Here is a 24,919-nt window from a genome sequence, read left to right on the forward strand (position 1 = left end):
CCAGTCTTGGAACAAGGGCAAGCAGGCCAGGAAACCTGCTGCTGCCCCTAAAACAGCATGAATTGAGGGCCCCCGATCCGGGATCGGATCTAGTGGGGGGCAGACTTTCTCTCTTCGCCCAGGCTTGGGCAAGAGATGTCCAGGACCCCTGGGCGCTAGAGATAATATCTCAGGGATACCTTCTGGACTTCAAATACTCTCCTCCAAGAGAGAGATTTCATCTGTCAAGGTTGTCAACAAACCAAACAAAGAAAGAGGCGTTTCTACGCTGCGTACAAGAACTTTTGTTAATGGGAGTAATCCATCCAGTTCCACGGTCGGAACAGGGACAAGGGTTTTACTCAAATCTGTTTGTGGTTCCCAAAAAAGAGGGAACTTTCAGACCAATCCTGGATTTAAAGATCCTAAACAAATTCCTAAGAGTTCCATCGTTCAAAATGGAGACTATTCGGACAATTTTACCCATGATCCAAAAGGGTCAGTACATGACCACAGTGGATTTAAAGGATGCTTACCTTCACATACCGATTCACAAAGATCATTACCGGTATCTAAGGTTTGCCTTCCTAGACAGGCATTACCAGTTTGTAGCTCTTCCATTCGGATTGGCTACAGCTCCAAGAATCTTCACAAAGGTTCTGGGTGCTCTTCTGGCGGTACTAAGACCGCAGGGAATCTCGGTAGCTCCGTACCTAGACGACATTCTGATACAAGCTTCAAGCTTTCAAACTGCCAAGTCTCATACAGAGTTAGTACTGGCTTTTCTAAGGTCACATGGATGGAAGGTGAACGAAAAGAAAAGTTCACTCGTTCCACTCACAAGAGTTCCCTTCCTGGGGACTCTTATAGATTCTGTAGAAATGAAGATTTACCTGACAGAGGACAGGTTAACAAGACTTCAAAGTGCTTGCCGCACCCTTCATTCCATTCAACACCCGTCAGTGGCTCAATGCATGGAGGTAATCGGCTTAATGGTAGCGGCAATGGACATAGTTCCCTTTGCTCGCTTACACCTCAGACCACTGCAACTGTGCATGCTAAGTCAGTGGAATGGGGATTACTCAGATTTGTCCCCTTCTCTGAATCTGGATCAAGAGACCAGAAATTCTCTTCTATGGTGGCTTTCTCGGCCACATCTGTCCAGGGGGATGCCATTCAGCAGACCAGACTGGACAATTGTAACAACAGACGCCAGCCTTCTAGGTTGGGGTGCCGTCTGGAATTCTCTGAAAGCTCAGGGACAATGGAGTCAGGAGGAGAGTCTCCTGCCAATAAACATTCTGGAATTGAGAGCAGTTCTCAATGCCCTCCTGGCTTGGCCCCAGTTGACAACTCGGGGGTTCATCAGGTTTCAGTCGGACAACATCACGACGGTAGCTTACATCAACCATCAGGGAGGGACAAGAAGCTCCCTAGCAATGATGGAAGTATCAAAGATAATTCGCTGGGCAGAGTCTCACTCTTGCCACCTGTCAGCAATCCACATTCCAGAACTGGGAGGCGGATTTCTTAAGTCGTCAGACTTTTCATCCGGGGGAGTGGGAGCTTCATCCGGAGGTCTTTGCCCAAATACTTCGACGTTGGGGCAAACCAGAGATAGATCTCATGGCGTCTCGACAGAACGCCAAGCTTCCTCGTTACGGGTCCAGATCCAGGGATCCAGGAGCAGTCCTGATAGATGCCCTGACAGCACCTTGGGACTTCAGGATGGCTTACGTGTTTCCACCCTTCCCGATGCTTCCTCGATTGATTGCCAGAATCAAACAGGAGAGAGCATCAGTGATTCTAATAGCACCTGCATGGCCACGCAGGACTTGGTATGCAGACCTGGTGGACATGTCATCCTGTCCACCTTGGTCTCTACCTCTGAAACAGGATCTCCTGATACAGGGTCCTTTCAAACATCAAAATCTAACTTCTCTGAAGCTGACTGCTTGGAAATTGAACGCTTGATTTTATCAAGACGTGGGTTTTCTGAGTCAGTTATTGATACCTTAATACAGGCTAGGAAGCCTGTTACCAGAAGGATTTACCATAAGATATGGCGTAAATACCTATATTGGTGTGAATCCAAAGGTTACTCTTGGAGTAAGGTTAGGATTCCTAGGATATTGTCCTTTCTACAAGAAGGTTTAGAAAAGGGTTTATCTGCTAGTTCATTAAAGGGACAGATCTCAGCTCTGTCCATTCTGTTACACAAACGTCTGTCAGAAGTTCCAGACGTTCAGGCTTTTTGTCAGGCTTTGGCCAGGATTAAGCCTGTGTTTAAAACTGTTGCTCCGCCATGGAGCTTAAACCTTGTTCTTAACGTTTTACAGGGCGTTCCGTTTGAACCCCTTCATTCCATTGATATAAAGTTGTTATCTTGGAAAGTTCTATTTTTAATGGCTATTTCCTCGGCTCGAAGAGTCTCTGAGTTATCAGCCTTACATTGTGATTCTCCTTATTTGATTTTTCATTCGGATAAGGTAGTTCTGCGTACTAAACCTGGGTTCTTACCTAAGGTAGTCACTAACAGGAATATCAATCAAGAGATTGTTGTTCCTTCTTTGTGTCCAAATCCTTCTTCGAAGAAGGAACGTCTACTGCACAATCTGGACGTAGTTCGTGCCCTAAAATTTTACTTACAGGCAACTAAGGAATTTCGACAAACGTCTTCTCTGTTTGTCGTTTACTCTGGTCAGAGGAGAGGTCAAAAGGCTTCTGCTACCTCTCTTTCCTTTTGGCTTCGTAGCATAATACATTTAGCTTATGAGACTGCTGGACAGCAGCCTCCTGAAAGAATTACAGCTCATTCTACTAGAGCTGTGGCTTCCACTTGGGCCTTCAAGAATGAGGCCTCTGTTGAACAGATTTGCAAGGCTGCAACTTGGTCTTCGCTTCATACTTTTTCCAAATTTTACAAATTTGACACTTTTGCTTCCTCGGAGGCTATTTTTGGGAGAAAGGTTCTTCAGGCAGTGGTTCCTTCTGTATAAAGAGCCTGCCTATCCCTCCCGTCATCCGTGTACTTTTGCTTTGGTATCGGTATCCCAGAAGTAATGATGACCCGTGGACTGATCACACTTAACAGAAGAAAACATAATTTATGCTTACCTGATAAATTCCTTTCTTCTGTAGTGTGATCAGTCCACGGCCCGCCCTGTTTTTTTAAGGCAGGTAAATATTTTTTAAATTATACTCCAGTCACCACTACACCCTTGGCTTCTCCTTTCTCGTTGGTCCTTGGTCGAATGACTGGGAGTGACGTAGAGGGGAGGAGCTATATGCAGCTCTGCTGGGTGAATCCTCTTGCACTTCCTGTTGGGGAGGAGTAATATCCCAGAAGTAATGATGACCCGTGGACTGATCACACTACAGAAGAAAGGAATTTATCAGGTAAGCATAAATTATGTTTTTAGAGTGCTCTGTTCCTTGGGATCGGGGAATCAGTTGCCCACTGAGCCATCCGCCTCTTGGGATTCTATTTCCCACGAGACGAGTTCCCTACCACCAACTCTTACTACGCATGCAGGTAACCCAAATGCTACTTATCCTTCTATGGAGTGTGGCCTCTTCTCACCGGAGGTTACGACACTGTTCCGTATGGCCATATCTTTGGCGCTGGCGCATCTGCACCTCACCTCCCGGGAGTGTGCTTACGATATTGTCAGTGTTTCATTAACTGGGGCTCGTCAGGCGTGGGATCGCCTGGTCCAATTCAGCCCGCCTCGGGAGCGACTGCCCCTGAGCCCTTAGGGCCGGTGTTTTCTTTTGTCACGTCGAAGGTATGTTGTGCCTTTCGTTATAGACTGGCGTGCCCTCGCGTTCTACTAAGGCACGTTTTTGGTGCTGGTGGATACCACTCTTAATGGGTCTGGGGATTCTCAGTCTTAATCTTCGACTGGCTTGCATGCATAGACATAAGGGGATGAAGTAATCTTCTTATTGTCTTTGTTATTTGTGTATCCTGTTCCAGTTCTGAGCTTGTAAGTCTCGGACCCATGTTGGGCTGGTCCTGCGGTGCTGTCCGTTCTTTCTGGACTATAACCTACGGGTTGCCTTATCTTTTATCTTCATCCGGTGAGGATGAATTTTATTTGATCTAAAGCTCAGGGTGTGGTGTGATGTTTCCTTCGGAAACTTTCTTCTCTGAAATTGATACTGGTGATTTTGTGGTTGCTCTGTTTACAAAAGTCTGTCTGACTGTTCTTTATCCCTCCATCTCGGGAGAGAATCCATGTGGCCTTGACAGTGCTGGGGCCCTTGTTTTTCGGCTGGTCCTGACTGGGTACAAATCCTTCTGTCTTTGAGGCCTAGTTCAGACATGTGGTGCTTTTTTATGTCATGTTGGTCCAGTGAGGGAGCCTAGTGATCACAATATGATTTGTGTTGTTTTCTTGTTTTTATTTTACAAGCTTCAACTAGCATCCTGAGAGGATTTGAGGGTCCGTGGTTGATTAGGGGCATGGAGGATTGGTTCAGTCCTTATTCGCCTTTCAATCTAGTGGGCTAGGACTCCGTTGAGATCTGCGGCAACATGCTTAGTCGTTTCCAATTTTTCCGGGAACTAGTGTTCCTTCCCGTTGTGGGTTGGAGGCTTGGAGGATTTAGGTCCTTCATACCGCCATTCTTCCGGTTTTGCCTTTCATGGTCTCTTTTGGAAGTGTCCTTTTAGGACTTGTTCCTTTTAGAGGTTCTCTTCCTTTGGGGCGAGACTTTCTGGACTTGGTCCGTTTTTTCTGGCGGCTTTGGCCGCTTAATTAGGAAGTGAAGGCTGTGTGGCTCTGTCTTCCTTCGGGAGTTAGTCGTCTCCATATCAGGGGAGATAGGAGGTGTTGTCTCTTTTTTCAGCTTTTTGCTTAGGGGATGTTTTTCTGCCTGGGTTTGGGATGCTTTGCATTCTTCTCCCTTGGGTGTGGTCCTCTGGAACGTTAATCTGAAAGGATTATGGAAACTAGCCTTTCTTCTACTTTCTTTCGGGTTACTCGTTCTCATTCCCCCTTTGTGTTGCTCTTGGGGCCTTTGGGCTCTAGAGAAATTGCGTGACTTTGTTGTGGGCTAACACCTTGTTGGGGGGTGTTGACCTCCAGCTAAGGGTGTTCTCTTCCCTTTGGGCTCGGAATTACGAGTGAGTCCTGTACCCATTCTCCGGGTTTCCCGGTTCTCATCCCCCTGTGAGGTCTGATTGCTTCAGACGGGGTATCTTGTGTTCCCTGGGGATGTCGTTCGTTCTAGGACAATTCTGGGTCCCTGGTCCAGGGGTCTTGTCTTGGATCCTTCTTGGATGTCTGGAGACTTATGATCCTGTGAACTGGTTCGGGACAACCCAGTTTTTTCAGGGACCCTATGTTGCGATATAGGGACTAGCTCATTGGGCTTACAGGCAGGAAGGCCAGAGTTCACATCTACCTTCGGGTACTGGTTATAAACTTTAAGGCCTGACTTGTCCTTCGGACAGAGTGTGCTCCTCTTCATGGGGAGTTTTTTTCTCTATTGGGTCAACAGTGGTGTCTGGATGAATTTTTCATTCGGTCCGTGTTTTGATCATACTATGGGGCCTATCTATCAAGCCCTCGTGTTTCTCACAAAGACCGCTGCTCCATAACCTGTCCGCCTGCTCTGAGCAGGCGGTCAGACATCGCCAGAAATCAACCCGATAGAGTACAATTGGGTTGATTGACACCCCCCTGCTGGCGGCCCATTGGCCGCGAGTCTGCAGGGGGCGGCGTTGCACCAGCAGCTCTTGTGAGCTGCTGGTGCAATGCTGAATACGGCGAGCGTATTGCTCGCCGTATTCAGTGAGGTCTGGCGGACCTGATCCGCACTGTCGGATCAGGTCCGCCAGACTATGATAAATCGAGGCCTATGGCTTCATGTCTTGTGGATATGTACGCTGTTTTTTTTTGTTCCCTTCCCTTTTGAGGGGATAGTTTGTCTTCCTTATGAGCTGGGGTTCCTCGCTCTGGAGGGTCTTTGTCCTGCCCTGTGTGTAGGAGGTTGGATCAGGTGGCTTATCTCTGTAAGGGGCAGCATCTGCTGCTCTGTGGGCTCTGTTCCACCTTTTGGAATTTGATTTCTCTACATAGAGACTGTGTAAGAGGGCTGTGACAGGTCTTCCTACGGATCTATTGCACTTTTCTCTGTTCCAGGTCCCAGGGGGTTCTCCTTGGGAGTGCCTTATTTTGGAGGAGCGGATTGGGTTGGCACCCGAGCTCCGTTAACCATTCCCTGGGGGCTTGTGGTTGGGGTCTTTCTGTCCCCCCTGTCTATCAGACATGTCTGTTGCTTGGGCTGGTCCGGTGTTGGAGCAGGATCTGAGATATTTTGCTCTTCTAAATTCGTCTTTGGAGCATTCAAGGTACGTTAAGCCTCTTGAGGTTTCTCCTTTCTCCATGTTCAGGATTTGTGGGAAGGACTGGCGGCTCTTAGCCTGCAACTTTATCCGCTGGTTAGTGGATACTTAGCAATCTGAAGGATCCTATCTACAGCTGCTTTCTGCTTGTCCTGCAATTATTTAAATTTCAGAGGCATTTTTAGATGACTGCAGCGTGCAGTGTTTTTGCTTCAGGTGTTGTTCGTCAGACCTATCTGAGCTTGCTGCACGAGGTTTCGTTTCTGAATATTTTTGTATTCTGAGCTACCTTTTTGCGAATTGGGGACATTTGTCTTCAGTTGCTTTTTAGAGTGTGGTTGCACTTTGTTAGGGGAAGGTCCTCTCTGTTTCAGACTCCTGGCCTTATCCCGTGGTTTTCTGTCTTTCTGGGGTCTGGGTGTGGCCTGCCCTTGTTTCTACGAGACTAGTGGGTCTCTGTTGGTCTGGAGTTCCTTATGCTAGCTGGACAGCTAGCTCAGCATACTAATGCACTGTGTCTTCTCTGCACTGTAGCAAAACCGAGGGTTGCAAGTTGATCCCTGGCGAGTTCTACTCAGCCTTCCTCCTTTCGAGGTTGATATGATGAGCAGCGCCTTGAGTCCCTTAAGGTAGATTAGCTGCGCTTTACAAGTACATACATGTTTTCTCCGTGCCTTTCCTTCTCTGTGGAAGATTATGGTAGCTTGTTCCCTTTCTTTAGTAAGGAGCGTGTGTTTGGAGACCGACTGCTGGGCGATGGTGTCTCCTGGAGGCTGTTGACTCAGTCGAGTCTAGTTCCTGTGGTCTCTAGCAAGGCTTGTGGACTATCTGAGGGTCAGTGTCCTTGGGTCTTTTCCTTTTTTTTAAAGTTTTTCTCGGCTTTGGACAAAGCAGAATTTTGTTGGGTAGGGGTTTTCAGGCCTGGTGCCCTCAAAATGGGCCGCCTCTTGTACCCTCCCGTTTTTGCATTCAGTGTCCTCTTTAGCTTGGGTATTGTTTTCCCAAAAGTAATGAATGCAGCTGTGGACTCTTTCCATTTATGAAGAAAAACATAAATTATGCTTACCTAATAATTTTCTTTTCTTCAGATGGAAAGAGTCCACAGCTCCCGCCCGTGTTTTTATGCGTGGCGGCCGTAAGTTTTGTTCTGCTGGCACCTTTTCACCCTGATATTTCTTCTACTTTTCCTTGTTCCTCAGCAGAATGACTGGCGGATGAGGGGAGTGGGAGGAGTATTTAAGCCTTTGGCTGGGGTGTCTTTGCCTCCTCCTGGTGGCCAGGTTCTGAATTCCCAAAATTAATGAATGCAGCTGTGGACTTTTTCCATCTGAAGAAAAGAAAATGACCAGGTTAGCATAATTTATGTTATCTAACTATATAATAATGAAAATGACCTGAAAATATTGTGTTTTGCTGCTAATTAACTACCTCAATGTTATGTGTAATCTTTTGGTTAAAATACAAAGTAATGTGTTCCATCCATTTTGATATCTCATAGGTTGGTCTACCGTCTAAATCTGGAGTTTCGGGTGGCATCCTTCTAGTTGTTCCTAATGTTATGGGAATCATGTGCTGGTCTCCTCCACTGGATAAATTGGGAAATAGCGTCCGTGGAATTCAGTTCTGCCAGGTATATAAATGTTTTCACTTGTGCCAACTGATCATTAGGAAATTATAATACTAACAATGGCTTCTAGTTAACTTCAAAATGTCACCATAACTATTCATTCAACTATCATGTAATGTAACTTAATGAGGAACCTATTACTGATTTTTCTTTTTTTGTTGTTGTAGGATTTGGTATCTCTGTGCAATTTTCATAACTACGATAACTTAAGACACTTTGCAAAGAAGCTTGATCCTCGCCGGGAAGGAGGTGATCAGCGGGTAAGCAGACTGTTTTTGTTTTAAGTGTTTTGGGCACTCTGATCACTGCTTTCTTAAGTTTGTGGTTGTGCTTTACTTGTTACATCAGTAGTTCTTTATCCAGGATTACATTCACATATTTTTCTTTTTTATGGAATAATGTAATTTCTTTATAGGACTGTAGAGTCTCTTGTTTATCAATAGCTGAATTATATTATTATTTCTACAAAAAATTATTTCATTTGTATGCCACCAGTGCTGAAGACAAGCAACTTACATGACTTACCTCATATTTACATGCCCATTGTGCTAAATGCTGGCAACGATTTGCCTGTAAAGGAAAAAAATATATCTATCCTATTTGAGCCTTTGCCCTATTAACATTGTGCCATTACTACTTTTTATAGTATCCAGCATTATAAATATAATATTATTTATAGGGACAATCAACACCAAAATAGATAGATAATGCCTTTACTACCCATACCCAAGCTTTGCACAACCAACATTGTTATAGTAATATTTCTTTCATATAGGTGGGAAGCGTCCATGAGCTAGTGACGTATGGTATATACATTCCTACCAAGAGGGGGCAAAGTTTCCCGAACCTCAAATGCCTATAAATACACCTTCCACCTCACTCATACCTCAGTTTTACAAACTTTGCCTCCTTAGGAGGTGGTGAAGCATGATGTGCTTGATGTCTTCTGTAACTGGCGCCTCTAAGCATATTAAAGCCCAGTTCCTCTCTAACTACAGTGTTTGTCTGAGGGATGTTAAGGGAGAATTGCCTGATGATACCATGTTTTCGCCTATGGGAAATCTATTCTAGGACTCTGTAAATTTGGTCGCAGGGATTCATCTGCTGCTTCCCTTTACAGATCAACATTATACTCCTCTACCATTACCTCTGCTGATATGTTTCAGTACTGGTTTCGCTGTCTGCTATATGTGGATGGGTGACTTCTGGTAATTATATATCATTTCTCCAACATTGGTGTGTCCGGTCCACGGCGTCATCCATTACTTGTGGGAAATATTCTCCCCCACAGGGAAAGGCAAGGAGAGCACACAGCAAGAGCTGTCCATATAGCTCCCCCACTGGCTCCGCCCCCAGTCATTCTCCTTGCCGCTCTGAACAAGTAGCATCTACCACGGGGATGGCGAGGAGTTTGTGGTGTTAGTTGTAGTTTTTTATTCTTCTATCAAGAGTTTGTTATTTTAAAATAGTGCTGGCTTGTACTATTTACTCTATAACAGAAAAGTGATGAAGATTTCTGTTTAAGAGGGCTATGATTTTAGCAGACAGTAACTAAAATCCATTACTGTTATCACGCAGGACTGTTGAAACAAGAGAACTTCAGTTGGGGGTAACAGTTTGCAGACTCATCTGCTTCAGGTATGACTGGTCTCCTTCTAACAACACAGGCTAATGCTAGATGACAGTCATATTTCCCCTCAGGGGAAAAGGTAAGCCATTTTTCTTTCACCTCAGCAAAAAAGATAACAGGCTTCCCCTTTTTGTTTTTTATGCTGGTAGACACTGTTAGGGGCAAAATCGATTGGTTTTTATTACAATATGATACCATTTGAAATATTTTATAAGCTCACATACACTGGGGAACGTTTTTTATTGATCTGGCTTGTTTTAGACACCTAAATCTAGTCAGGAAGGCCCCTTCACTCTAGTGTGCTGAGGGAGGAAGCCTCATTTTGGTGCTTCAGCTGCACAGTTGATTTACAAGGCAGTGCATGCAGATAGGGTCCTGTGGCTCAGAAAGTGACTCCAAAAGGCTTTTTTCTGTGAATGGTGACCCCTAAGGAAGGTAAAAAGCTGCAACAAGTCTGTAGCAGGGATTGTAGTGTATAAAAATGGTTAAATCCGGTTTGCTTGTTTTAAGAGCTAGAGTCTCCATATTTGCTGTGCAATACTTTCTAAGCATTAAGACTCTGGGGTCCAAATTTCAGAAAAATCGGATATTGCCTTCATAGTTTTTTGAACATTCAGAAATAAATGTGTCATTTTATTATTTAAAGAGACAGTAACGTTTTTGTTTAAAATAGTTTTTATTGCATTGTTTGCCTGCCTAAATCTGTTTAGCATGTCTGTTCCATCAGATAACCTATGTTCTGTGTGTATAGAGACAAATGTGGTTCCCCCTTCGAGTGTTTGTGATAATTGCGCCATAGCGTCCAAACAAAATCAGGACAGCTCTGTTATTTTTCATAATGTTGCCCAAGATGATTTATCTAATGAAGGTAGTGGGGATAGCTCTACATCCTCTCCTTCTGTGTCTACACCAGCTTTGCCCGCGCAGGCGACACCTAGCGCGCCAGTGCTTATTTCTATGCAACAATTATCAGTAGTAGTGGATAATTCTATAGCAAATCTTTTATCCAAACTGCCAGCTTTTCAGAGAAAGCGTGATTGTTCAGTTTTAAATACAGATAAAAAGGATGAACAATCAGACGCTGACAATGCCTTATCTATTTTACCCTCGCATCAATCGGAATTGGCTGTAAGGGAAGGGCTGTCTGAGGGTGAAATTTCAGATTCAGGAAAAATTTCTCAACAGGCAGAACCTGATCTAGTGGCATTTAAGTTTAAACTAGAACATCTCCGCGCTTTGCTTAAGGAGGTATTAGCTACTCTGGATGACTGTGATTCCATGGTAGTACCAGAGAAGTTGTGCAAATTGGACAAATTTTTAGAGGTCCCAGTGCACGACGACGCTTTTCCAATACCTAAGAGGGTAGCGAACATAGTGGAAAAGGAGTGGGAGAAGCCAGGTGTACCCTTTGCCCCACCTCCTATATTTAAGAAAATGTTTCCCATAGTAGACCCTAGAAGGGACGCATGGCAAACGGTCCCGAAGGTTGAGGGAGCTGTTTCAACACTAGCGAAGCGCACAACTATTCCTATAGAGGACAGCTGCGCTTTCAAAGATCCTATGGATAAAAAATTGGAAGTATTGCTTAAAAAGATTTTTGTTCAGCAAGGGTTCATCCTTCAACCAGCTACGTGTGTTATTACTGTCACTTCAGCGGCGTCCTTTTGGTTCGAAGAACTAGAAAGGTCGCTCCAGAAAGAGACTTCCTATGAAGAAGTCATGGACAGAATTCACGCATTAAAGTTAGCTAATTCCTTTATATTGGATGCCGCCTTTCAAATAACGAAATTGGCGGCGAAAAACTCAGGTTTTGCTATAGTAGCGCGGAGGGCGCTTTGGCTAAAATCCTGGTCGGCAGATGTGTCGTCCAAGACTAAGTTACTGAATATTCCTTTCAAGGGTAAGACCCTTTTTGGGCCGGAATTGAAGGAAATTATTTCAGACATCACTGGGGGTAAGGGCCATGCCCTCCCACAGGATAGGCCTTTTAAGGCTAAGAACAAATCTAATTTTCGTTCCTTTCGCAATTTCAGGAACGGGCCGGCTAATAACTCCACTGCCGCTAGACAAGAAGGTAACGCGGCCCAGCCCAAACCCGCTTGGAAGCCCATGCAAGGCTGGAACAAGGGTAAACAAACCAAGAAACCTGCTGCTGCTACCAAGACAGCATGAAGGGGTAGCCCCCGATCCGGGACCGGATCTGGTAGGGGGCAGACTATCTCTCTTCGCTCAGGCTTGGGCAAGAGATGTTCTGGATCCCTGGGCACTTGAGATAGTTTCCAAGGGATACCTGTTAGAATTCAAGGGACTTCCTCCAAAGGGAAGGTTCCACCTGTCTCGCTTATCTTCAGACCAGATAAAGAAACAGGCATTCTTACATTGTGTAAGAGACCTATCAAAGATGGGAGTGATAAACCCAGTCCCCTCCGGGGAACAAGGTCTAGGTTTTTACTCAAACCTGTTTGTGGTTCCCAAAAAAGAGGGAACTTTCAGGCCAATTCTGGATTTAAAGATATTAAACAAGTTCCTCAGAGTTCCATCCTTCAAGATGGAAACCATTCGGACAATCTTACCGACAATTGACTACCGTGGATCTAAAGGATGCGTATCTGCATATCCCAATCCACAAATCTCATCATCAGTTCCTGAGGTTCGCCTTTCTGGACAAACATTACCAGTTTGTGGCTCTTCCATTCGGTTTAGCCACCGTTCCCAGAATTTTCACAAAGGTGCTAGGGTCCCTTCTAGCGGTCCTAAGGCCGAGGGGCATCGCTGTAGCACCTTATCTAGACGACATCCTAATCCAAGCGTCGTCCCTTTCCAAAGCGAGGGCTCATACAGACATTGTGTTGGCCTTTCTCAGATCTCACGGGTGGAAGGTGAACATAGAAAAAAGTTCACGGTCACCGTCCACAAGGGTTCCTTTTCTGGGAACAATAATAGACTCTGTGGAAATGAAGATCTTTCTCACAGAAGTCAGAAAGGCAAAGCTTCTAAAAGCTTGTCGAGTTCTTCATTCTATTCCTCAACCCTCCATAGCTCAATGCATGGAAGTAATAGGACTAATGGTCGCAGCAATGGATGTGGTTCCTTTTGCTCGAATTCATCTAAGACCATTACAGCTATGCATGCTCAATCAGTGGAATGGGGACTATACAGACTTGTCTCCCCAAATTCAAGTAGATCAGGTAACCAGGGACTCACTTCTCTGGTGGTTGACCCAGGATCACCTGTCTCAGGGAATGAGTTTCCGCAGACCGGAGTGGGGAGAGTCGCTTCTCCCGATAAACATTTTGGAACTAAGAGCTATATTCAATGCGCTCCTGGCTTGGCCTCAGCTAGCGGAGGCCAGGTTCATAAGATTTCAGTCGGACAACATAACGACTGTTGCGTACATCAATCATCAGGGGGGAACAAAGAGTTCCCTAGCGATGAAGGAAGTAACCAAGATAATCCAATGGGCAGAGAATCACTCCTGCCATCTATCTGCTATTCACATCCCAGGAGTAGACAACTGGGAGGCGGACTATTTGAGTCGTCAGACTTTCCATCCGGGGGAGTGGGAACTCCATCCGGAGGTCTTTGCTCAGTTAACCCAATTATGGGGCATTCCAGACATGGATCTAATGGCGTCCCGTCAGAACTTCAAGATACCTTGCTACGGGTCCAGATCCAGGGATCCCAAGGCGACTCTAGTGGATGCATTAGTGGCGCCTTGGTCGTTCAACCTAGCATATGTGTTTCCACCGTTTCCTCTCCTTCCCAGGCTCATAGACAGGATCAAACAGGAGAAGGCATCGGTGATTCTGATAGCTCCTGCGTGGCCACGCAGGACTTGGTATGCAGACCTGGTGAATATGTCATCGGCTCCACCATGGAAGCTACCTTTGAGACAGGATCTTCTAGTACAAGGTCCATTCGAACATCCAAATCTAGTTTCTCTGCAGCTGACTGCTTGGAAATTGAACGCTTGATTTTATCCAAGCGTGGGTTTTCAAATTCTGTGATAGATACTCTGGTCCAAGCCAGAAAACCTGTGACTAGAAAGATTTACCATAAAATATGGAAAAGATATATCTGTTGGTGTGAATCCAAAGGATTCTCCTGGAGTAAGATTAAAATTCCAAAGATTCTCTCCTTTCTCCAAGAAGGTTTGGATAAAGGGTTGTCAGCTAGTTCTCTAAAAGGACAGATTTCTGCATTATCCGTCTTGTTGCACAAACGACTGGCAGCTTTGCCAGATGTACAAGCTTTTGTTCAGGCTTTGGTTAGAATCAAGCCTGTTTACAGACCCATGACTCCTCCTTGGAGTCTAAATTTAGTTCTTTCAGTTCTTCAAGGGGTTCCGTTTGAACCTTTACATTCCATAGATATTAAGTTATTATCTTGGAAAGTTCTGTTTTTGGTTGCTATTTCTTCTGCTAGAAGAGTTTCTGAATTATCTGCTTTGCAGTGTAATCCACCATATCTGGTTTTTCATTCAGATAAGGTTGTTTTGCGTACTAAGCCTGGTTTTCTTCCAAAGGTTGTTTCCAACAAGAACATCAACCAGGAAATAGTTGTTCCTTCTTTGTGTCCGAATCCAGTTTCAAAGAAGGAACGTTTATTACACAATTTAGATGTTGTTTGTGCTTTAAATTTCTATTTAGAAGCAACAAAAGATTTTAGACAAACCTCATCTTTGTTTGTCGTTTACTCTGGTAAGAGGAGAGGTCAAAAAGCTACTGCTACCTCTCTCTCTTTCTGGCTGAAAAGCATTATCCGCTTGGCTTATGAGACTGCCGGACGGCAGCCTCCTGACTGTATCACAGCTCACTCTACTAGGGCTGTGGCTTCCGCATGGGCCTACAAGAACGAGGCTTCTGTTGACCAGATATGTAAGGCAGCAACTTGGTCTTCTCTGCACACTTTTGCCAAACTCTACAAATTTGATACTTTTGCTTCTTCGGAGGCTATTTTTGGGAGAAAGGTTTTGCAAGCCGTGGTGCCTTCCGTTTAGGTAACCTGATTTGCTCCCTCCCTTCATCCGTGTCCTAAAGCTTTGGTATTGGTTCCCACAAGTAATGGATGACGTCGTGGACCGGACACACCAATGTTGGAGAAAACAGAATTTATGCTTACCTGATAAATTACTTTCTCCAACGGTGTGTCCGGTCCACGGCCCGCCCTGGTTTTTTAATCAGGTTGAAAAAAAATTTCTTTATACACTACAGTCACCACGGCACCCTATAGTTTCTCCTTTTTCTCCTAACCGTCGGTCGAATGACTGGGGGGCGGAGCCAGAGGGGGAGCTATATGGACAGCTCTTGCTGTGTGCTCTCCTTGCCTTTCCCTGTGGGGGAGAATATTTCCCACAAGTAATGGATGACGCCGTGGACCGGACACACCGTTGGAGAAAGTAATTTATCAGATAAGCATAAATTCTGTTTTTTAAGACACTCTTAGCTATGGAAGGCACTTTATATTATAAAGTTCTTAATGTATATTGCGTGAGTCAGGTCTGTTAATATTTCCCTTTGCAGTCACACAGTTTCAGAATGGAAATTATGTTTATGGGAGAATTTAGGTATTTTTTTCTTACCTGGGGCTCCGGTTACCTGTTAACATGGAGTCTGTTTTTTAAATTTTCGCTGGCAAATTAGGCTTGCGATGACGCAAATTGCATCATTTTATTGCGTCATTTCCATCTTAATGGGAGGAGAGTCCACTGCTTCATTACTTGTGGGACATAAGAACCTGGCCACCAGGAGAAGGCAAAGAAACCCCAGCCAAAGGCTTAAATACCTCCCCCACTCCCCTCATCCCCCAGTCATTCTTTGCCTTTTGTCACAGGGGGTTGGCAGAGAAGTGTGGGAAGAGGGGTAGTACTCTTCGAAATGGGACTGGAGTTTTAAGTAATCCTATCAGCCTCTCAGTGAGAGCATGGATGAAAGTTAGAGATGCAGGGAGTGTCGTCTCTGCGAAACCATCCCAACTCATGTTAACAGCTCCTGGGCAATCAGCGTTGACAAGTTTCGCTGCCTGCCTTTATTCTCTCAAGTCCATGTCAGGAGCGATGCTACTAACCTGTCACACTTGAAGGACCGTGTTCCTGTTCCAGGGCATAGATTCTGGTAAGATCGTTTCATTTATACACATATGATAACGCAAGAAAACAGGGTCACAGTGTCTCCTTTTATCTGATAGAATCAAGGGTTATTGAACAGGGTGGGATTTTTGCATAATATCTTTATTGTGTTATCCTATGTCCTGTGTGAGCTGAGGCTCTAGCGATGTGTGAACTGTCAGGTGAAGATCGGCACAGCCTTTTTTGGCGCTCTTTCTCTATAGTGCAGGGGCAATGCTGCATGGCATTCCATGTGACCGGGTGTGATCTCTTCAACTTCCTCTTTCCTGATCGGCATTTGCGGGAGACGTAACAGTTTCTCTCTGGTCCGGGTCATAAGAGGTGGTGAGTGCCCCGGCCATTGGTGTATAAAGGTGCCATTTAATCTATCACAGTCCGTATTAAAGGTGCAAGCTATGGAGGACTCTGATATGTTAGAGGATACTCCCTCTTTAATTAAATCTAATACCTGTGTTTATTGTGATGAGGTACAGGTTGAACCGCCTGCCAACTTTGTTCCACATGCTTTGATAAGATTATAATATCTAAGAAGAATAAGATATTTAGTACTACTGAGCCGCCCACCTCTGAGGGTTCTCCATCCCACAAGGTGCGTTCCCAACATTCATCTCCGATTACACATGTAGCTCCCCAAGGCCCTACTAATCCTCCTGTGGGAGGGGCCTCGTGGCCACCAGATTTCGCTGCCCAGTTGCAAGAGGCAGTTTCTGTGGCCTTCCATGCTTTACCACGCCCTGTGAAGCGCAAGCGAAGAGAAATACATAGCTTTCTGTCACAGGGGTCATTTACTCCGTTGGATGTCTCTGAGAGATTATCCGATGAAGAGGACACCTCTGACTCTTGGGAGGGCGATCTCTCTGGGATGGAATCAGCGTCTTCTAGTCCTCCAGTTACAGAGGAGCCAGATTTTAAGTTTAAGATGGAGCATTTGTGCTTTTTACTGAAAGAAGTGCTTGCTACGTTGGAGGTTTTGGATCCGAATCTCCCGGAAGAACCTTCGATCCCTAAGCTAGATAGGGTTTACAAAGACAGGGTGGTGCCTCAGACCTTCCCAGTTCCCGTGAAGATGGCTATGATCATTAAGAATGAGTGGGAGAAACTGGGCTCGTCCTTTTCTTCCTCTACCTCTTTTAAAAAGCTTTTCCCCGTTCTGGACTCTCAGCTTGCGATATGGGGGGCCATTTCTAAGGTGGATGGAGCTATCTCCACGCTCGCTAAGCGGACGAGTATTCCCCTCGAGGATAGTTCATCGTTCAAGGAGCCCATGGACAAAAAAATTAGAATCCATGTTGAGAAAAATGTTCCAACTCACAGGGTTTGTTTTCCAACCGGCAGCAGCGATAACAGCAGTGGCTGGAGTGGCTATCTACTGGTGTGACGCACTGTCAGCTATGGTCGAGGTGGAGACTCCCCTCGAGGAGATACAGGAAAAGATTAAGGCCTTAAGGGTCGCAAATTCTTTTATCTGTGATAATAATATGCAGGTTATTCGCCTGAATGCTAATACATCAGGTTTCTCTGTTCTAGCCCGTAGGGCTCTGGGGTTAAAGTCGTGGTCTGCTGACATGACTTCCAAGTTTAGATTACTATCCCTTCCGTTTCAGGGGAAAGTTGTTTTTGGTCCAGGCCTGGTCTCTATCATGTCCACGGTCACGGGAGGCAAGGGTGCTTTCCTTCTGTAGGATAAGAAGAATAAGCCTATGGGCTTTACTTTTCGTCCCTTTTCATTCGGACAAGTCTCAATGCCAGCAGCCTGCTGCGAAGACCGAGCAGTCCAAGGAATAATGGAAGCCAGCTAACTATTGGAACAAGAGCAAGCAGAGCAAGAAGCCCACCGAGACAAAGTTGGTATGAAGGGGCGGCCATCGATCCGTTGCTGAATCGCGTAGGGGGCAGACTATCTCTGTTCGCAGAGGCTTGGCTGAGAGACGTACAGGATCCTTGGGTTCTGGAGGTTATCACCCAGGGTTACAGGATAGGGTTCACGTCTCATCCGCCCAGGGGCAGATTCCTCCTGTCAAACCTATCCTCAAGACCAGAGAAGAGGGACGCCTTTCTAGAATGTGTGAGGAATCTCTCATCTCTCTGAGTAATCGTTCCAGTACCTCTAGCAGAAAGGGGTCTAGGGTATTATTCAAACCTTTTCGTGGCCCCAAAGAAGGAGGGCACGTTCTGGACCTTAAGTGCCTTAACAAGTTTCTGTCAGTCCCATCGTTCAAAATGGAGACGATCAATCGATTCTGATCGATTCTGCCCCTAGTTCAAAAGGGGCAATTTATGAAGACAATAGACTTGAAGGATGCCTACCTTCACGTGCCAATCCACATGGACCACGTCAGGTTCCTAAGATTCGCATTTCTGTACCAACACTTCCAGTTTGTGGCCCTACCGTTCGGTCTGGCGATGACCCCAAGAGTTTTTACGAAGGTTCTGGGGGTGCTGCTCGCGATAGAGAGAGCCAGAGGTATTGCAGTGGCTCCTTACCTGGACAATATTCTGGTCCAGGCTCCGTCCTGCGGTGTCTAGGAGGACCACTCAAGGGCTTTTGGAAGATAAACAAAGGAAAGAGTTCTCTGGTTCCCAGCAACAGGGTGGAGTTCCTGGGTATGATATTAAATTCCATATCGATGAATATATTCCTGACAGAGCAGAGATGTTTCAAGATTGCGTCCAGCTATCTTGCCCTTCAGACATCCTCAAGGGCATCTGTGGCCAGGTGTATTGAGGTGATTGGGCCCATGGTATCCAGCATAGATGTCATTCCATTTGCCAGGTTCCATCTCTGATTTTTCATCCAGATAAAGCTGTTTTGCGGACTTCATTTAAATTTTTACCTAAAGTTTTGAATTCTAACAACATCAATAGTGAAATTATTGTTCCTTCCTAGTGTCCTAATCCTAAGAATACTCTTGAAAGGTTACATTCTTTGGATGTGGTAAGAGCTTTGAAATATTATGTTGAGGCTACTAAAGATTTCAGAAAGATTTCAAGTCTATTTGTTATTTTTTTCTGGTTCCAGAAAAGGTCAGAAAGCCTCTGCCATTTCCTTGGCATCTTGGTTGAAGGTTTTGATTCACAAAGCTTATTTGGAGGTGGGGCAGTATCTGCCTCAGCGAATTACAGCTCATTCTACCAGATCAGTCGCCACATTTTGGTCTTTCAAGAATGAAGCTTCAGTTTATCTTCTTTGCATACATTTTTACTCAATTTTACCATTTTTATGTGTTTGCTTCTTCGGAAGCAGTCTTTGGTAGAAAGGTTCTTCAGGCAGCTGTCTCAGTTTAATTCTAGTGCCTATGATTTGAGTTTTTTGATTTTTTTTTTTTTTAAAGAAAACTTAATTATTTTTTTTATTTAATTTCTCAGCAGAAATAGCTGTTTTTATTTTATCCCTCCCTCTCTAGTGACTCGTGGACTTCCACATCTTTGGTATTATATCCCATACGTCACTAGCTCATGGACTCTTGCCACTTATATGAAAGGAAACATATTTTATGTTAGAACTTACCTGATAAATTCATTTCTTTCATGGTGGCAAGAGTCCATGAGACCCACCCAATTGTTTGGGGGTTATGATTTTTTTTTATGAAGCACTTTATTTATCTTGTTCCTTTTCTTTATGCTTTTACTCCTTTTACACCTCACTAACTATACGTTAAACTGAGGTATGAGTGAGGTGGGAGGTGTATTTATAGGCATTTGAGGTTTGGGAAAGTTTGCCCCCTCCTGATAGGAATGCTTATCCCATACGTCACTAGCTGATAGACTCTTGCCACAATGAAATAAATTAATTATTATATAAGTTCTTACATAAATTATGTTATTTATAACATTTAGACCTCTACATTTCTACCTATTTGTAAACCACTATAGACAGCCTCTTATCACATGCTTTTTCCTTAAAGTAAATAAAAACATAATTTATGCTTACCAGATAAATTCCTTCCCTTCCGTATAGAAAGAGTCCACGGCTTCATTCCTTACTGTTGGGAAGTACAACACCTGGCAAACAGGAAAGGCAAAGAATGAATGGGGTAATGAGGAAGTGGAAGGGATATGTAAGCCTTTGGCTGGGGGTGTCTTTGCCTCCTCCTGGTGGCCAGGTGTTGTATTTCCCAACAGTAAGGAATGAAGCCGTGGACTCTCCCTATACGGAAGGAAAGGAATTTATCTGGTAAGCATAAATTATGTTTTTATTTACTTTTCAGAAGAGACTGCTAATCCATGTGGACCATATAGATAACATTGTTCTCTCTCCCGTGGTGTTGTGCCAGACACAGCACTAATTGGCTAAAATGCAAGTCAATAGATAATAAATAAATAGGCATATGATCAGGGGGCTGTCAAAAGAATCCTAAATACAAGGTAATCACAGAGGTAAAAGTATATTAATATACAAGTTAGCTGTGCAAAACTGGGAATGGGTAATAAAGAGATTATCTATCTTTTTAAACAATAAGACATTTGGAGTAGACTGTCCCTTTAATTTACTTGCAAATAAAATAATATAGGCGCCGTCCTTTTCAAACAGAAAGGTATTCTAATTTTAAAAAAATTATGTATTTGGTTGATCTATGTGTTATCTGCCCTGTTAAGCCATTGCCTATCACTTAAGTGTGATAGGCTTGAAACATAGCAGTAACAAAGTTTTACAATGATACCTACCTTTAATATAATGGATGTTACAATGATAATACTTGCCCGAGAAGTTTGTTTTAGATACGGTTTGAAGATCTTTTGCTATTGTTCAGTATTGACCTTGTTAAGGATATTACGTCATTGTGTAGGCTGCATGCATTCTTTGCTTGGCATTGATGTGGGGCAATGTACTAAATCTTAATACTGCTCAGTAACCCAGCTAACACCTGTGGGATGAAACTAGTGTGCTTCGTGAGAACCACAAAATCTTAGCCTTTCATGTTACTGAAGCTCACTAATGAATTGTATATGTTGCTTGAAGAACCAGCTTTCCTATGGACCAATGGATTATGAACAGCTGCAGCAGGAGCTTGCTCTTAAAGACACAGTATGGAAAAAAGTGTCCCCAGAGTCAAATGAGGACAGCACCACCACCACCGTAGTCTATAGAATGGAGAGCCTGGGAGACCGAAACTAAAGACAAGGGCTGTAGTTTCAGGATCGCCTTATTTTTTTGCACCTATAGTTTGCCTTTTAAACTGTTTGGGAAGATTCTAATTTATTTTCTTTCTATTTTTTTTCATATGTTTCAATATTGTGTTGCTATGCTATTAAGCCAAAACTGGGAATTGATACAGAAATGTGTAACATTGAGGTCTGGTTGACCAGCATAAGATTTAAATATGATTAGTTAGCTATACAATGAGACAGATATACAGTGGATATAAAAAGTCTATACACCCCTGTTAAAATGTCAGATTTCTGTGATGTAAAAAAAATGAGACAAAGATAAATAATTTCAGAACTTTTTCCACCTTTAATGTGACCTATAAACTGTACAACTCAATTGCAAAACAAACTAAAATCTTTTAGGTGGAGGGAAGTAGAAATAAAAAAACTAAAATAATATGGTTGAAGCACCCTTTGATTTTATTACAGCACTCAGTCTTTTTGGGTATGAGTTTTTCAGCATGGCACATCTTGACTTGGCAAGATTTGACCACTCTTCTTTGCAAAAACACTCCAAATTTGTCAGATTGTGAGGGCATGTCTTGTGCACAGCCCACTTAAGATCACCCCACAGATTTTCGATTGGTTTCAGGTCTGGGCTCTGACTGGGCCATTCCAAAACTTTAATCTTCTTCTGGTGAAGCCATTCCTTTGTTAATTTGGATGTATGCTTTGGGGCGTTGTCATGCTGAAAGATGAAGTTCCTCTTCATGTTCAGCTTTCTAGCAGAAGCCTGAAGGTTTTGCGCTAATATTGTCTGGTATTTGGAACTGTTCATAATTCCCTCTACCTTGACTAAGGCCCCAGTTCCAGCTGAAGAAAAACAGACCCAAGCATGATGTTGCCACCAAAATGCTTCACTGTGGGTATGGTGTTCTTTTGGTTATATTCAGTGTTGTTTTTGCGCCGCACATATCTTTTGGAATTATGGCCAAAAGGTTTAATCTTGGTTTCATCAAACCAGAACACATTTTGCGACATGCTTTTGGGAGACTTGTAAGATGTGTTTTTGCAAAATTTAGCTGGGCTTGGATGTTTTTTTTTTTTTTTTTGGTAAGAAAAGGCTTCCGTCTTACCACTCTACCCCATAGCCCAGACATATAAAGAATACGGGCTATTGTTGTCAATAATAATAATAATAATGGTGCTGTAGGCCTCTTGGCAGCCTCCCAGACCAGTTTTCGTCTCGTCTTTTCATCAATTTTGGAGGGACGTCCAGTTCTTGGTAATGTCACTGTTGCGCCATATTTTCTCCACTTGATGATAACTGTCTTCACTGTGTTCCATGGTATATCAAATGCCTTGGAAATTCTTTTGTACCGTTCTCCTGACTGATACCTTTTAACAATGAGATCCCTCTGATGCTTTGGAAGCTCTCTGCGAACTATGGCTTTTGCTATAGGTTGCGACTAAGAAAATGTCATGTAAGACCTACTAGAACAGCTGAACTTTAGTTGGGGTTAATCAGAGGCATTTTAAATTATGGCAGGTGTGTACTGACTCCTATTTAACATGATTTTGAATGTGATTGCTCAATTCTACACACAGCTACATCCCGAGTTATAAGAGGGTGCGCACACTTATGCAACCACATTATTTTATTTTTTTACATCACAGAAATCTGACATTTTAACAGGGGTGTGTAGACTTTTTATATCCACTGTATATTATGGACATGGTAAATTCCATCAGTGTTAAGCAACCTAGGTGAATCTTTTATCCCCAGGTTAAGAGAAAAGAAATCAAATTAATCAGTATACAAAAGAATTACTTAAATGGCATTTTTCTGTTGAAAAAAGCTTTAATATGAACCAAAGATAGGGTAATTAAAGTGTGTTATTATTCTGCAATGGACCTTAAACGATTTGCATTGTGTAAATTAGTCTATGCCTGTTAGTGTTTTTATATATATATATATATATATATATATATATATATATATATATATATATATATATATATATATATAATTTGACTAATATTTGAAACTTGGGTAATACAGATGTGTACTGAGTATCATAGGAACACAGTAGGTTATGATTAAATTATTTTTAAAAGGTTTGCTAAATTAGTACGCTTTATACCTTTTGTGAATGCCTTAAATTGTTACTGGTCTGTCCATCTTCATTTTAAGTAGTAACCAAAATAACCGCAGTGTTAAACAGCTGCTTACAACTTAATTTGTTTTTTCGTTTTTGACAGTTTTTTTCTGTTACTCTGCTAGAAGTTAGCTTTTTGCATCTGTCGGAAAGTTCTCATATTACAAGTTTAAAGTAAAAAGTTTACATGTGCAGAAAGCCGAAGTTAGAATATTGAGACTGCTTTGACGAATTCTCTCATAGACTTCAATAGAGCATGAAAAGTGGAAAAAAAAAACAACCCCCTTCTTGCACGTAAACCTGATTGCATTTTCTCAAGATATATATATATGTATATATATATATCTTGAGAAAATGCAATCAGGTTTACGTGCAAGAAGGGGGTTGTTTTTTATATTTATATATATATATACTGTATGTATATATATATATATATATATATATATATATATGTGTGTGTGTGTATCTATAGAGAGAGAGAGAGATAATTATTTATAGGTATAGATATATACAAATATATAGGAATACTGTATTTGTTATGTGGCACTTAAAACCCAACATTGCTTGTGCATTACTGTTAGTGCACCACTCGGTCCAGAGTGAATAGACAAGTGGACACCTGTATGTCTACTGGTGTATGTTTACTGCTGTAATTTGATATATATATATATATATATATATATATATATATATATATATACACACACACATTAACCATCAGCCTATTTAATTAAAAATCCTTTTTTTCTGTTTTTAAATAAAATATTTTGCATAAATAAAATTTTTGTTAAGAAACATACATTTTAGTATGCTTTGAAGTATGAGCGTATTCCGATTCCTCTTCTGTGCTGTGGAATTTCGTTCTTAATATGAGGAGAGTCCACGGCATCATTCCTTACTGTTGGGAAATACTGAACCTGGCCAGCAGGAGGAGGCAAAGACACCCCAGCCATCTACCCTTCGAAAATGGGACTGGAGTTTTAAGTAGTCTTGTCAGCCTCTCAGTGAGAGCCTTAACGAACGTTATTCTGGAGATGCAGAGAGAGTCTTTCTGCGAACCCATCCAGACTCGTATTAACAGCTCCTAAGCAATCAGTGTTGACGAGTTTCACTGTCTGCTTCCATCACTCACGTCCATGTCAGGAGCGATGCTACAAGACTGTCAAACTTTTGAGGCGGTGTTTCTGTTCCACGGCATAGATTCCGGTAAGATAGTTTCATTTTTTTACACATATGATAACGCCAGAAGACAGGGTCACAGCGTGGCTCCTTTTATCTGTATGGAATCAAGGGTTAATATCTCTGGAGGGGATTATTGAACAGTGGGGATTATTCACATAAATTTCTTTGATTATGCAGCAACATGTGTGAGATGTCTTTTGGGCTCAGGCAGATGTTGGAACGTACAGGTTTTTACTTTCGGTTTTTGAGCTGCGCAGCTTGAAAGGCTTGGCGTGCTTTTTTTTTACTCTTATAGCAGGGGCGGTCCTGCATTTGCAGCATGTGACCGGGTGTGGTCACACTTTATTTCCTCTTTCCTGACCATGATGGTTACCGGAGAAGAAGCGGTTTCTCTGTTTTGCCTGGGTTATAGGAGGTGGTAAGGGCCCCATCCTTTGGGGGTATAAAGGTGCCATTTTTTCTTATTAATCAATAGTCTGCTTTGTAAGCACAAGCTATGGAGGATTCTGATGCGTTGGAGGTTACTCCCTCTTTACCTAAGTCTAATACCTGTCTATATTGTGAGGAGGCCGCGGTATACCCGCCCACTCAACTATGTTCCACATGCCTTGATAAAGTAATTATGTCAAAGAAGGTTAATATGTTTGATACTACTGAGCCATCCACCTCTGAGGAATCTCCGTCCCGTGAGGTGCGCACCCTACAGTCATCTCCTAATACACATGCAGCTTCCCATAGCACTCCTGATCCTCCATCTGGAGGGGGCCTTTTA

At 43.2% G+C, this 24,919-nt stretch overlaps 1 protein-coding gene across 3 annotated transcripts in view; it reads left to right on the top strand.

The window, feature by feature from the left end:
• GLS (glutaminase) overlaps positions 1-24,919 on the top strand; it is a 1,045,544-nt gene that overhangs the window by 749,586 nt on the left and 271,039 nt on the right. Inside the window, exons 13-15 of one of the 3 annotated variants that reach the window (XM_053698625.1) lie at positions 7,833-7,964; positions 8,129-8,221; positions 20,685-22,776. In XM_053698625.1, the coding sequence (XP_053554600.1) occupies positions 7,833-7,964; positions 8,129-8,221; positions 20,685-20,834 (375 nt within the window). In that variant the 3' untranslated portion in view covers positions 20,835-22,776. Of the gene's footprint in view, positions 1-7,832; positions 7,965-8,128; positions 8,222-20,678; positions 22,777-24,919 lie in introns of those variants that run through there. The other 2 variants (XM_053698624.1, XM_053698626.1) reach the window with 2 other exon arrangements.

Source organism: Bombina bombina, chromosome 1, assembly GCF_027579735.1.
Source record: "Bombina bombina isolate aBomBom1 chromosome 1, aBomBom1.pri, whole genome shotgun sequence".
Taxonomy (NCBI): domain Eukaryota; kingdom Metazoa; phylum Chordata; class Amphibia; order Anura; family Bombinatoridae; genus Bombina; species Bombina bombina.